This window comes from Cyprinus carpio, chromosome B17 (genome assembly GCF_018340385.1).
Source record: "Cyprinus carpio isolate SPL01 chromosome B17, ASM1834038v1, whole genome shotgun sequence".
In the NCBI taxonomy this organism is placed as follows: domain Eukaryota; kingdom Metazoa; phylum Chordata; class Actinopteri; order Cypriniformes; family Cyprinidae; genus Cyprinus; species Cyprinus carpio.
The window spans coordinates 14,635,686-14,651,257 of NC_056613.1; the positions used below are offsets into that span (position 1 = coordinate 14,635,686).

Below are 15,572 nucleotides of genomic sequence, written 5' to 3' on the forward strand. Positions count from 1 at the left end.
CTGAAATGTCTTATAAATAGGTGCTTTTCCAGCCAGCATCATTACCTAGTGCAATGAATATCCATGACATTCACGTATTACATCTAGCCAAAAGAACAGAGTGAAATGGAGAAAAGGATTTGCTTTTTCAGGCATCTGTGTGCGTGTGGGATGCTCTCTGAAGAAGCTTTACTATCCCTGCTTGGAGCAGCTGTTGTACTTTACTTCACAGTTACTCCTTCTCAAGGCTGATCCCCGGTGTGCACAAAAAGCTGTTTACACATCTGGAGGTCCAGGTTTTAATGTGAATCCCTTACTGTCTGTCAACTCACCGGGTCTGGGGAGCACAGTGAGATTACGCATTTCCATGGAGCCGGGTTTCTGTGTGAGACTGGAGGGTACGATGGGAGTTAGATGTCTTGCCAGTGAGGAGGATCATCTTGGTGAGGTAGACGGCAGAGGGGAAAAGGATCATACAAAAAAAAAAAAAAAAAGAAATCTGCCATATGTAATTCCCCAAGCTCTTCTGACAACAAAGAGCAATAGTTTGTGGTTAGAATCCTTACTGAGAACTTCAGTAACTTTGGGTTTTTTTGTGGGGGGGGCAGTCTAATTTTCAGAAACCATTTTAAATCTCTTTTTAACAGTTTGATTGAACTGATGAGTGTAAATATTGTGGTAAATGGATTCTTACAGAATACTTAACAGTTTGTATCTCTCAGCACTCTTTTTTCTCACATAAAATTATTAAACTCAAATAAGTAATCATTCTGTGTTTCTTTTTTATGTTCGATTTAGTTGGTAATTTAATAATCAAGATAATACTATTGGCTGGACATTATTGTAAATTATACAACAGTTAGTTCCAGTCCTCAAATTTGATTGGTTGAGCAGCATTTCCAGAGCGCTGTTATAGCAGTCTAACTTTCATTTTTTCTATCACTCTGCTTGCCAAAATATTCTGCACATTACATTATTATACCAGTAGGTGGTGTTAATTGACTAATTGAGTGTGACGTTGTAATCATTTGGTTAACAGATTCATTCAAAAATGTTGATGCATTAAGGAATAAAACAAGTGTCTGTCTTTATGAATGAATAATTGAAGCACACAAACAACTGGTAAATTGAAAAAAAAACACTGATCGATTCAGAAATGAAACAAGTGACTCTTGCTAAGAGTGAGTCATTGAATCATTCATACAGTTAATTAATTCAAAAACATTGATTAATTTGAATCAATGAGTAAGATGTTCAAAAACACAGATTCATTCAAGAATTCGAGGCATGCAGCAATTCTGCTGCTGTGTTACGCAAAGAAAAGCAGGCAAAGTAACTAGCAAATTTGTTTAAAAATGTATGTTACTCAATATTAAAATTGTTCATTGAATTATTGTATAAAAGCATTATCACACTTGCAATTGTGTTGCTTTTGCTGTAAATTAGCCTCTTAAACAATTTCCACATTAAAAAGCAGTTGTTTATTGCCTAATATTACCTTCCGAGACACTTTTTGCATTATTCATTCATTGTAATATTAAAATGCTATTATTTTAACATTCATTTCCATTATAAGATTTTGTTTACTCACACATACTGATTCTCTGGTGGCTCTGTTTTTGGTTCTGATTGCTTTTCTATAATCGCTGTTGCAGAAACAGAAGATCCCGAGCCACTAAAGAGACACTTTTTTTTTGGAACATTAGACAAGCAATTATTTTGTCTGACTGCTGCTTTTTTTTTTTTTTTTTTTTTTTTTAACCTAATGATCCAAAACCCTTAAAACACAATTAGAGTATTTTCAATGTATTAATTGTCTCTCACAACAAATGAAAGGAACTTCCCACAATACCGTTGACCTTACTTTTGTTCTTTTCTTGATGTATTTGCCACCTTCTGCTCATTTTCTACTACATTACATGGACAGCTTGAATGTTGCAATATCATTGTCAGAACTTTATGGCTCACTTGTGGCCAACACTACATCATCATGTTGGCCATTTAGGTTTTACATGCTTCTCATATGGATGGAAACAACACTACTGGGCAGAAAATAACAACAATAGGCCCATTCTCTAGCTCGAAAGATAGAGGACGGTTTTATAATATAAGATTGTCAGAGGGGACGTTACAAGCATGAGCTGCGCAGCTTCTTTGCTGCACAGATGGCGGAATCTCATTTGTTTGGCAAAATAAGCAAGGGATTGGAGAGAAAACTATATTACATGGGAGGGTTTGGAAGTTGGGTAATCCCAACACACTCTGCTGGCTGCTTGTACAAAGCTCTATGATAGCAGCTGTACTGGTCATTTGAAATATGACCTTTTCTCCTGCAATGGGAAAAAGAGCATGAGTAGCCAGATGGGGCGGTGGTTGAGGTGAAGGGGTAGAGCTGTTTGCCCAATCACCGATCAGGGAGGAAGCTGCACGCTTGAGGATTGATGAAGGTAGAATAGAGGTGGCTCTGTTTTACTTTGTTTTGTGAGGAGAAGATGAAGCCGTGTGGTGGATTGAGCAAATACACTCAAAAAAATATTAAGGCCTAAGAAATAAGATTTTGATGGTGTGTAAAATTTCCATTCTTTTGGACTGCACAATTTTAACATAAACTAATAAACCTAATTTGATGCATATTTGTCAGCCATACATAAACATACTGTATGTAACAAGATTGAGATTTATTTAATAATACTGAATAAAAATAACTTAGTTTCTGTATCAAAATAAATTCAATAAACACACGCAGACATACGTGTGTGTGTGTGTGTGTGTACAGTGTACTTCAATAAATCAATCTCATTTTAACTAATTGAATCTTTGCTTGTTCCACCACTAGCCTTATCTATATGTTCATACTTTTTAAATAATTAAATAATTGTTTTCACAATTAATAGACATTCTGATTCTATGTAATTAGTTGGAACTAAATCAAATAGATGCAAATAATAATAAACAAACTACAGTATTTTCATTAACAATTTTCACATACTTATCCTTCCACCAGTGCAGACAGAACATCATACTAAAATAGTCTAACGGTGTTCCTAGCCTTACATTATTTAGCAAGAAACATACAGCATAACTAAGTCAGATTCCCAAGTGAATGACTCTCTGAGACAGTTTTTCTTTGTTGTATTTTAATATAATAAAAGGAATTCCTAAAATATCATACCTCATTTTTGTTCATAGGCATTTGACATTTATTATTGAAATGATCTTTGCATTTGGAAAGAGATTTGCTTTTGTATTTTCCAAATACGTCTTCCTCAAATTCAAGAGAATTTCTAACGGAATGTTAAGGAATCCTTAAGAGGAATCCAAATCATTAAATGTCTAATAGTTCCCTTTCAAAATAGGAACTTTGAACCTTGATTGTAATTGCATGAAAATCTTCTGCATTCCACAGAAGAAAGTCAGTCATCCAGGTTTGGAATGACACAAGTTTAACTAAATGATGAAATAATTTTTAGATTTGGTACAGTGCTTCCTTAAACATAAAAAATGTCTTCTATAATCTCGCTCAGCTCCTACACGGAACAAACACAGGGCAGGGATTACTTAGGGGCAGATTGGTCTCATGCGAGCCGTAAAGGTGGGAGTGACCAGATAGCCATCCCTGAGTAAGGCCTTTTCTGACAGCTCTGTTCCACCACCCGCTGGCAGCATCATCAATAAAACACACCCCACCCTTCCCCAGTTATCACTCAAATATTGAGCCTTGTCAGTACCAGCACAGAGCCTCTTCAGCAGATTATTCCAAACGTTGCAGGGTCTGCTCTGCAGATAACTGCAAAATAACCCAACTCGTTCTTTATAAGATATTTATTAGCTGGATGGGGGTGCTGGATGGGAGGGTATTGCTGAGCCTGCACACTGCCATAGAAACTCATCTTTTTATTTATTTACAGAGGAGATATTATCTCCCATTTGGGCCACTTTCTACCAAGCAATCAAAACAGGCATGCAAAGATCATCCTACCATCCCCCTACTCCTGGCCACCGAAATTGGTCTTATTTCTGATATGTAAATTGCGTTCTACCTGAATCGGTTTGTTGGTCATTCACATCAACTGTTTTCTCAGCAGAATCACTGTGCACACTTGGCGATGTCTGTAGCACAGCAATGCATCAGTATCGTGAATGCGAGGGCACATTGGTGAGATTCCATTGAATATAATGACTGAAATGCTCGCCCTGTAAAGCTGTTTTCAAATTAGCGAGGCCTGCCATGATCCTCTTGTACATTGCACTACTTGACTTAGTCCTCTGCTTAATAACAAAATGGATAATAGAGAATTCAGTTGCTTTTGATGGGGGGGGGTGAATATTAGCAGACTGCTGCAGTGGTGATTTACTACAGCTAATAACAGATTTGTATTCAAGCATTTCTTCCCCCTGTAATGGGAGGACTCACATCTTGTTGGTAGGGCTTTATGTTGATTGTATTTCAGCCTGGGGAATGTGAGATGGTGGGTTTCATTCTCTGATATTTGTTTTTATATATTTTAAGGATTATTTGATATATTTATACACTTGTTTTACATGCACAGAAAAGATTTTCATGCAAAATTCCCTCCGGAACAGATGCATATGTGCATAAATTTGTCCTAACACTCATTCTCATGTTGCTGAATACACATATTATTATTATAATTTTTTTTTTTATCAGGGATCACATGCCTGCAGTTACTAATTAGAATTATACACATTCAAATATTATTATATTCTATTATATTATATTATATTATATTATATTATATAGGGAGGGAGAAAGCAAGCATATATATATACATATACATACAGTTTGTATATATATTTATATTTATATATATAGAAAACTCTTGCTTAACCACCTATGTTTAAGGCTGTGATTTTTGCATTCATGTGGTGTGAACTGGTTGGTTACTGCTTGTTCTGTGTCAGGCAATAATAATCTGTTTATTTTTGAATATGCAGGACATTAAATTAATTTTAATGAATATTATGTGCAAAATAACAGTGTTCTATTTCTGTCAGACTTGTGTTCCTGTTTTGGTTGTGTTTTTCTCCCCATGTGCTTCCCGTGACCCCCGTTTTTGAAACCCTAGTTTTGCTTTCTAAAAAGGTGCATTTGAATAGTGCAAATGTGACTGTGAAGAAAAATAATGTTAATATTCCTTTGATTATGTAAGATACTAAAATAAAGAAAAGTGCTTGCGTGCGGCACCACATATTCATCAGTGAAATGACTTTTCTCAACCATTCACTCTGAATGCACGACTACAGGGCTAGTCAAAAGGATTATTGATTCTCATAATGCTACAAGAGCGTGTTGAAAATGATCTGTGCTGAGGTGAGGAAACAGCTAACTAATTATAATATCACAAAGAAAGGATTTGTCCAAAACATAATCGTTCAAAATGGATTCATCAATATCTTTTGCATATATTTGATGCCAGAAAGGCAGTCTTTGAGCATTGCAAATGCATTATTATTGTGTGCATTCCATGCAAAAAGCATTGCAGTAATTCAAGGTGAAGTCTTTATTCTTTTCCAGACACTTCATAAAACAAACAGCTACAAAACACAGGTGCAAATGGTGGAGAGAAACCATTATTCTTTCTCTTAGGAGCTCCTTGATATAGTCTTCTGTTGGAAAGCTCATTAAAAGTTGAAGCAAAAAGTTGGATTTCCATTTTAAGCGTTTTTTGAATTTTCAAGAGATGTTATTACAGCGGATTACTGTAAGAAATCATCCTCAAATGCTCGATGTGTAGCAACCTGACTTTAAATGTTCTGGAAAGATTACGCAGCTTGTCTCTTGGTAATTGCTTACCTGCAGTGCTTTTTGATAATGACAGAACTCATGCGAAAGAACTGGACTCAAAAGCATTAACACCCTGCAAGTTTTATGGGGTCACCAAAGAGCACGCAGCTATCTCACCACAATATTACGCTATTGATTAAGTCACAAATTGACCAGTAAGGCAAGGCCTGCCGAGCTGAACCTTGAATAAAGCAACTCTGCAAAGTTGCAGCTCTTCATTATCATCTATCTTGTAATATTCGCAGTCTCTGGCAGTATCAGCATTGTAGTCCACCTTGAAAGATCCTTTCTTAAGAGTCCAGATTGTAACAGCTTGTAAAATGGGAAGCACGAATGCAAATAAATTGGTTAATAAGATCTCATAAAAGCTGTTTTTAAATAATTCAGCGACTGATTAATAATTAGGGCCAGATGCACTGCATTTCAGAAATGACTTGGAAATGAGATTGTGCTGTTTTTCTTTGGCTCATGGCTAGCTTGAGATTTGGGATCCCACAAGAGGCCAAGACATTTGCCTGTGTGTCTCTGACCCCTTTACTCATGTCGAGAAGAGAGAGAGTACTAATGAAGATTAAAACAAAACTTCAGATTTACGAGATTTCTGGTTTCATTTATTGAAGTCAATGTGACTTTAGAAAAATTGCATTCACAACCCATTTTACTTGTGAAATGTGACATTTCCCAATGGAACAAGTAAAAATATAGGGCAGGACTTGATCAAATTGTGCAAAGTTGTTTCTCAGATGAAGAGAGGTTGAAAAAAATATACATACATTCAAAAAAAGTATATATACAGTATATATTTATATAAAAAATGAATTAGTTTTACTGTATTTTGTTTAAATCATATAAATACAGCTTCACTAAGGACGTATAAAGGTTTTCAAAAACATTTAAAATCATACTGACTCCAAAGTTTTGAATGGATGTGTGTATGTATATGTGACCCTGGACCACAAAACCAGTCATAAGGGGCAATTTTATAAAAAAAAATAAAAAAAAATAAAGCCTTTCCATTGATGTATGGTTTGTAAGGATATGACCATATTTGGCCGAGATAGAACTATTTGAAATTCTGGAATCTGAGGGTGCAAAAAAAAATTTAAGGCCTTTAAAGTTTTCCAAATAAAGTTCTTAGCAATGCATATTAATAATCAAAAATTAAGTTTTGATATATTTATGGTTTGAAATGTACAAAATAGCTTCACTGAACATGATGTTTACTCAATATCCTAATGATTTTTGGCATAAAATAAAAATATATAATTTTGACCAATACAATGTATTGCTGGCTATGCTACAAATATACCTCTTCTACTTAAGACTGGTTTTGTGGTCCAGGGTCACATATTTAATACATAGGGAAGTTTTTACAGTCAATATAGATTTTTTTATAAAATGTGTGTGTGTACACACGATGATTATTTTAATTATGTTTTATTTGAATCACATGAAAATCAAAAATGAACTAAAATTTAAATATATATATAAGATGTAGCCTAAAAAAGCATGTATTACTAGGAAAGTGATTACAGTCAAATTTGATGTCGACACTTTATTCTTGAGAACAGCAGGATACTGTTTCGGTTTATTTACTGTGTGGTTTTAACCCATAAAGATCCTAAAATAGCTGCTGTTCATTCTAGTGTAGCTTTTAGGTTGAGTTATTTCTAAATGGGAGACACAGTGCGCAAGAACTCTCAATCCAGTCTTGCAAAGATTCAGTCATTAGCATGTGTGGAGTGGTGTGCAAGAGTGTGGGAAGTTTGTGTCATGTCACGCCGTTCTTACATCACTTCCAGCATTGTATATGTCAGTATGGTTGAGTCAGAGTTCTTCTCAATGTCATTGTCAAAGGATTGAGGTTCTGTGAAAGGAATCGTCTGTTCTCCTCTGAACACAGAAAGTGTGTGACTCCCTGACAATCCTTCATCAAAATAATATCACATGATTTGTGTCTGGAGGGGCCCTGTGTTTATTTCTCACCTTATTGCGGGGTGATAGTGGGATGGTGTATTTTAAGATCCAGCTTTATTTGTGCTGTATTCACAGGCTAATATAGTCCCTCACCTCCATCCCTTGAAAATAGCCCATGGGTGTTTTATTAAGATTTTTTGTTTTGTCATTTTTATGTCATTGGCTTGTCGCAGTAATACTGGCTTGAAAAGCAGTGCTGTGGATGAATTGTGGGAAGGCGTTGTACATTAAACTGTTTTGAAATTACATTAACGAAAGACCTTTTAGCTATGTAAACTGACGCACTGCATTTAATGCATCATTAACCATGCAGTACAAATCTCATATGAAGAGATTAAGAGACTTTACGATGAGAAATGTCCAGTGTGTTACTGCTTCTTGAGCAAACTGATATTTTATAAGATGAAAATGCCTTCATAAATGGGTGTTTCTTCAACGCCAGGCTTTAATGTACCAGGAATGGATTAAAACTAATGCAGTTCAACTTTTTTTTCTTCTAATTTTTGTTATATAAATGTCATATTGAAACTGTGTTAACTAAATACTAAATATAAAAAATACGTAATATGAAACAACAAAATATTTTACCGTACTTCTTCTATATTTCCACCTTTTAAATGTACTTTTATTTGAAAAATCAGTTTATAAAGAGATTTGATAAAGAGTCGTGCTTGAGATGAGACATTTGATGTATGAAGTAAATCAGGGTAGAAACATCATGAGCAGAATATATTTTAATGATTTAAATAAATGTATAAAAAAAAATATATAAAATGTATAATAATGTGTAAATATTAATATAATCTTTTTTTAAATCAAGCTGTAATTGTGCAAAATTATGCACAATGTGTGTGCATTATTTCTGTTTGTTTAGCAAACATAAAATGTTACAAATAAAATTATCCTTTTTTTCCATCGATGTCATTTCTACAACTGAATGCTAATAAAAAAATAATATTACTTCTGATGTGGTGGAAATTATACTAGACTTACTTTCTACAAATCTAAAAAATGAACAAGATTGCCCGAAGTTGAAGAAATATCCTCATGACCTGAATTTTTCATTGATGTTAAATCAGTCGTGTTTCATTCTATCCACAAAGCTCTGAAGAAGGGCCGGTTCTGGATCACACCCGACCCCTATCATAATGACGACAACATCCAGATCGGCAGAGAGGTGAAGATATCCTGTCAGGTGGAGGCCACGCCGCCTGAGGAGCTGATGTTCAGCTGGCTGAAGAACGGCCGTCCGCTGCGCAGCTCAGAGCGCATGGTCATTACCCAGACTGACCCAGACGTTGCCCCAGGAACCACAAACCTGGACATCATCGACCTCAAGTTTACTGACTTTGGCACTTACACCTGTGTGGCCTCACTAAAGAACGGAGGGATTCCAGAGATCAGCATAGACGTCAACATCTCCTCCACCACTGGTGAGTTATTCTTATCCTTTTAGCTGGGTTTCCTCTTTTGAGACAATTGCGTTTTATACATTTAATATGCCAAAAAAAAAAAAATCTGGCTGTATTTTGTTTGCATTTTATTTGACTTTATGTGCCCACTCTACATATCCAAGTGGCCACCATTGGAATGGAATCCATAACACCATTTAATATTAAATAATAAAATAACATAATAATGTTGACGCTGATGAAATAACCAAGCAGTTTTTCTTCTAGTATTTATATCATATTTTAGTTCTGCTTTATTTAAATGACCAAAACATGTTTTAATAGTTTTAGTTAACAATAACAATACTGTAACCAGGGCAATAACAAGTTCACATACCTGAAGCTGTTAAATATCACTGCCATGAGGATTCAGAGAGATTTACTGAGAAAATCAGTCTTTGAATTTCCATGTTTTAACAAGCTTGGCACTTACAGTAACATGGATTTATTAATTATAAATAGCAATTAATTAGAAATCATGCATGCATTACTGAGTAAATGAAAAAAAATTGCAGTGAAAATGGGGTTAATGGTACAATGTCAAGACTCTTCGTTACAACTTCAAAATTATTTATTATTGAGATCAGTTTTTTTTACGGTGATTACATTAATTATTGTTTTATGGACTGTTTCAGCACATTACGGTTTTATAGCTTTAATAAAACAAAATAATCTCAGCCTCCCCCACTGATGACATTTTAATGATACGAACGTCGATTTAAAAGGTTTTTTTTATCTTCATCACAAAACATAGATAATACTGTTTCAGGATTTTTAATGTAGCCAAGAAGGGTAATGTGATTTATTTTCTGACTTATTTCATTATGCAAAAATATACTATGTTTGTTTTTTTTGTTTTTTTGTTTGTTTGCCCTGGGTCTGCTAAAGAAGTCATGCTTAATCAACCTGCAGATGCAAGATCTCTGTCCCACCAGGCTCCCTGCAGTCGCAATCGGAAATACATTCAACATTGTTCTCCTCTTTTTTTTTTTTTTTTTTGGTCCTGTACTCATTACCATCCATTCATATTAATCTGTATTTCCCCCTCACCTTATGTAGGAGAGAAAATAGATTTGTCTTTTATCTCCAAAGGAGGTAAAAAATCTTTTTTTTTCGCTGTACAGTATTTATCTGTCTTTGTCATCATCTTTCATATCCCACATTTCATACGTGCATGATAGGTTTCATTATGAAAGTCCGTTTCTTGTACTGTATGAAGTTTTTTCCTGCTTTTTAAGAGAATCCCAGAAGAACGCACTCATCCTCACTACTCAACTAGGGCCCTTGTTTTCATGCAGCTCTTTTATTAATGGTGTTGAGCTTCTGAAGTGGGCCATGGAGACTTGTGTCCATATGCTTTGTGTACAGTAAAGTAAGATTCATGTTTAATGGAAAGGGCCTGTGTGGCACCCCAGTGGTTAATTTCAGAGGAACTGGTGGCATTTTTGAAGATGTAGACATCTTCAGATGTCCTGTTTCACAGAGCATGTCATCACATCAACCTGACCCCGCGGTTTCTGAGGTCTGGACTCAATCAAAATAGTTGGTGGAAAGTGTTCTGGTCAAATTGCTCAGTCATTTAGGGATTTGATGTGGAAAACTCACATTCCCTTGGACCTAGACATCCTGAGTGCCTGTCAGCATTTGAAGGAATGGTACAGGTTACAAGATAGAGTCAGTCGATAGCATTTGTCCATTACAACTGAAAAATTTGTTTATTTCATCTCTTAGTTAAGGAAGAAACTCTTACAATATAAGTAAATTAGGCCAGGCAATAAATGTTAAACTACAAACTCTTATAGTCACAACTCACAACTACAGCTTGACAGTATTTACATTATGTACTGACGTAAGACTAAAATAGTAGAATAGCTTACTAACCTTGTCTGTGTGTCATTATATTCAATGTTTTGTCGTCTTGACAATGCAACAGAGATAAAGCCTGTAAACCTGGTAACCTTTGCACAGTGTCTGTGCTAGGATACCAAGAAGAAAGGGGAAAACATTCTTGTTTACATGGAGCTGAGCCGGTAGTTTGCCAGACTGTTGTCTGGAATCAGCAGAAGAACATAAACCTTGTCTCCTTCCTGTTGTCTGCATACGTTTATGATGTCTGACGATGAAAACCAGCCAGAGATGTTTTTATCTGACACCTGGTGGCTGACAGGATGTCTTTGTTGATGTACTGGCAAAACTGATACAGATATTATATCTGTAAAAATTACTAGATGTTTATTCGCCAAGAACAGTAGTCCCAGACTGCAAAAATGGTGAATTAGATACAATTATAATTTAAAAATAAAAAAATTAAATATAAACAATTAATAAATATTTAAATAATTATAATCAATTAAATATTGTATTATATTATAGTATGTGACTCTGAAGACTAAACTGAAGACTTTAGAAGAGTAATACAGTAGCTTCTAAAAATGCAAAAATTTAATAATATTTCAGAATATACAATGTTGGTGCAGCCTTGGTGATAATAAGACACTTGAGGTGAGAGGTATGAACAAAATCTTATATCATGATTTGAATAATTTTATTTTAGGGAAACGGTATATATCACATATATATATATATATATATATATATTTTACAACAAATTTTATAATTTGTGTCACCAACATCAATATAACAAAAAAACTAATACTAGCCAAAAAAAAAAAAAAAAAAACTCACTAAAGACAAATAAACAGTCAGCGATTAATAAAAAAGAATAAGAAACTAATTAGAAGCAATAGGATAAAATCTACAGTAGAACAAATAAATTGTGGCAGTCATGGCCTAAAGGATAGCGCTTGGCATTTGTAACCCGAAGGTTGCGGGTTCGAATCTCAGGTCCGGCAGAAATAGTCAGTGGGGGGAGTGAATAACCAGTGCTCTCTCCACCTTCATGATGGAGGTGAGACCCTTGAGCAAGGCACCGAACCCCCAACTGCTCCCTTGGTGCTGCAGTATTGGCTGCCCACTGCTCCAGGTGTGTGTTCATGGTTTGTGTGTGTGTTAACTACTGTGTATGTGCACTTGGATGGGTTAAATGCAGAGCACAAATTCCTAGTATGGGACACCATACTTGGCCACACGTTACTTCACTCACTTCTTTAAATAAGAAATGCTACATACATTGCATAAAGTAACCAAATGTATAAAACTCTGCATATTCTTCACTGAGTAAATTAAATATATATTTCTTCTTATTAAAATTACAAAAGTGAGTTAGTCAAGAGCAGTGAGATTTTCTCACATTTGTTGTTTGATTTACATGAATGATGCAGTAATATTACACTGCTGTCACATTAAGAGCTATTTGGATCCAATATACTGTTACGCAGGTGATTTTTTTACAGCTGTTTGCTTTCATTTAAGACCTAAATTACAGTGTTTATGAGGCTACTTCCAAAGATGGGCATTTTGACACATGCAAGTGTGTGTATTTAACCATTCAAGGCCTGTAAAGCAGCAAAAATAACTCTATTCAATGCTCCCATGCTCTATGAGCAACATCTCAGCTCACACATATAGCGAAGTGAGTTCTCTTTCACTGCTGATTGCATTTCAATGGTTTGAAGTCTCTTGTTTTTAAACCGCAGTGCTTAAAATTGTGTGCAAATGCTTTCATGACTATGTAGTACAGCAATGTCAAGTGAGCGTGTAACCGCGATATAGAACAATAGTCCAAAATCTCTACCGGTTGACAAATTTCTGATCATTGATCGTGTCTACTGGTATATCGCCCACCCCTATAAGACACTAAACATTAAAAAACCTTCCCAATCCCAAACTTTTGAGTAGTGTACGTACATTTTTTTCTGGTAATTACATCATGTAATAAATGCTATTGGACCCTGAACATTCTATTCCAGGCCTAATCCTTTTTACATACAGTGAAATATTTTGTGTGGTAAAATTATGCTTTGTGATATTTTCATAGCTCATTATAATATGAATATTGTGATCATCATCTGCTCTCTTCTAGTTCCACCCAACCTGACTGTCCCACAAGAAAAGTCCCCTTTGCTCTCTCAGGAGGGCGACACAGTAGAGCTGCAGTGCCTGGTCTCCGGCAAACCCAAACCCATCATCCTTTGGTCCCGTGCTGATAAAGAAGTACCCATGCCAGATGGAAACATGCAAACCGAAAGCTACGACGGCGTTCTGCGCATCGTCAACGTCTCCCGTGAGATGGCGGGCACGTACCGCTGCCAAACCAGCCAGTACAACGGCTTCAACGTCAAACCCCGAGAGGCCATCATGGAGCTCATAGTGCTGTGTAAGTAATGGACGTGTTTGTTGCTCATGCACTTTAGCTGGACCTAATTAACTTACATTCAGGCTAGAACATACGTTTCTGTCGAGGTTGATTGGCAAACCATTAATTTTCTGTAGAAATAAATGAAAAAAGTATAGGGGCATCATTAATTGTAATTACAGACAACCTTGGTGAGCGATGCACATTGCCGATCTTTTCTGCATGTCTCATTAAGACTCACAGATTCAATTAGCACAGGTGCAGATGTTAATGCAATGTAATGAATTCCATATTATCAAAGCATAGCATGAATGAATTGCTGAAGAGAACTTTGACTCAGTTTGACTCGAAAAATACAGGCAAATGAGAGTGTCAGATGTAAGTGTTAACAATCATTTATGGGGAAAGTGAAAACACATTTCCTTATTCTCCCCTACCTTTCAAAGAATATCAAATTATATTCATAATGCAAATGAGCTATTGCATAAACTTTGTCTAAAGTATGTGAAGAGATTTTAATTAAGCATCTGGCATTTTAGAGATGTCAGAAAGATCTGTTTTTCCCATAATGCACCTGTCATCTTGTTAATAACTTGCACGCAAATGGACATGTGTTAGAAGCAATAATGGCATACAGTATAAAGCTCTTTCCAAGGCAGACTGTATGTAGTCTTTTATCCAGTTGGCCTTCTTGAGCGCATTGTTCTCAGCCACCGCTCTTACATGTACTGTACGGCATTACAGTTCTGCTTTGTAAAAGAACTGCATTTCAGGACAATTCACGCATTTAAACACGTTTCATCCTTTGTGTATTGAAGAAAATAGTTTAAATGACCTCTGTATATGCCTTAATTAACAATGCATTGTGCTAGAAGACAGATTTCATTTAAAACATGCTCTTGAAGGAACACAATGTAGCGTCGGCTGAAAAGCGCCCAACGCTTCAAGATATAATTGCTGAAACTGTATAGATCCACAAAAAATCATTCTGGCTTGAATTTTAAATAACACTTCTCAATACTATCTTGTGTCAGCATTTTACTTCTCTAATGTCTTCAGACTCTCTTTTTGTCTAGAGGGCCAGATTGGTCTGAAATAGCCTTTGTGCATTTCCTGTTGTGCTCTGAGTCAGTGATTTTGTTTGTTAGTCACGATTCGCTGCTTTTATTTTGTTTCTCTGTAATCGCCCGCTCTCCCTGAGCTTTGCCTTTTGTTACACCCTACTATGAATTCAGCATGTGTGATCATTACGTCCTATTTAGGTGAATCAAATAATCCTGACCTTTGCATATTGCACTGGCTTAGTGAAAACTAATGAACACAAGATCTGGTAAGTGCTGTAGACCGGCTCGTGAAATTTGCTCTCGGATTATTGTTATTATTTCTACATAAAATGAAAGCTTGTTTGAAATCGAATCATTTTCTTGGTGGGGGAAACGCTTGTCAGTTGTCACCTGCTTTTTGGGCCATGATATTATAATTCAAAACTCTACTCTCCAGTGAAGTACTTTGTCACAGATGACTGTTATAATCTTGGCAGTTCAATTTTTCAAAGTTTTTATGCAGACAGCAGCACTTTTGTCCTTTAGAAATTTGCTTATACTTTACCCAAACATGATAATTTTATTATCCTTTCTTCTTATGAACACAAACAGAGGTATTTTGAAGAATATACTAGTCATTTTTTAAAAGCAAGTACAATGAATGGAGACTTTTTAAGACACAGAAGCACTGGAATAGAGTCTTAAAAGCAACTTAGACTCTAAATTACATTACTTCTTGCATGTTTCACACCACACCAGATAAACGTGATGTTTTATTACCTTGGTTGATTGTAAGTATTGTAGCAGTCCTGATATTCGATGGCTTTTAAGTGAGGAACAGACCAAAAATTTCATTTAACATTTTAACATCCACTCTAGCTCCCCTCATTGTGTTCATGATGCTTAATTTGTCTTTTCACTGAATCACTTGATTCAGTTCATCATACCAGTTTGAATGATTCATTCACAAATCAAACTCATCTGTTTTTCTGATTCAGCTCATTGATTCACCGATCCAGTCACAGCAGTTTTTGTGTCAACAGCTCACTGGAGTCTGTTTC

The 15,572-nt window shown here is 35.6% G+C and overlaps 1 protein-coding gene across 1 annotated transcript in view; it reads left to right on the plus strand.

The window, feature by feature from the left end:
* Positions 1 to 15,572, plus strand: part of LOC109107403 (MAM domain-containing glycosylphosphatidylinositol anchor protein 2-like) — a 124,517-nt gene that overhangs the window by 60,824 nt on the left and 48,121 nt on the right. The window contains exons 7-8 of the mRNA XM_042742429.1: positions 8,866 to 9,195; positions 13,196 to 13,489. Coding sequence (XP_042598363.1) covers positions 8,866 to 9,195; positions 13,196 to 13,489 — 624 coding nt within the window. The remainder of the gene's footprint in view (positions 1 to 8,865; positions 9,196 to 13,195; positions 13,490 to 15,572) is intronic.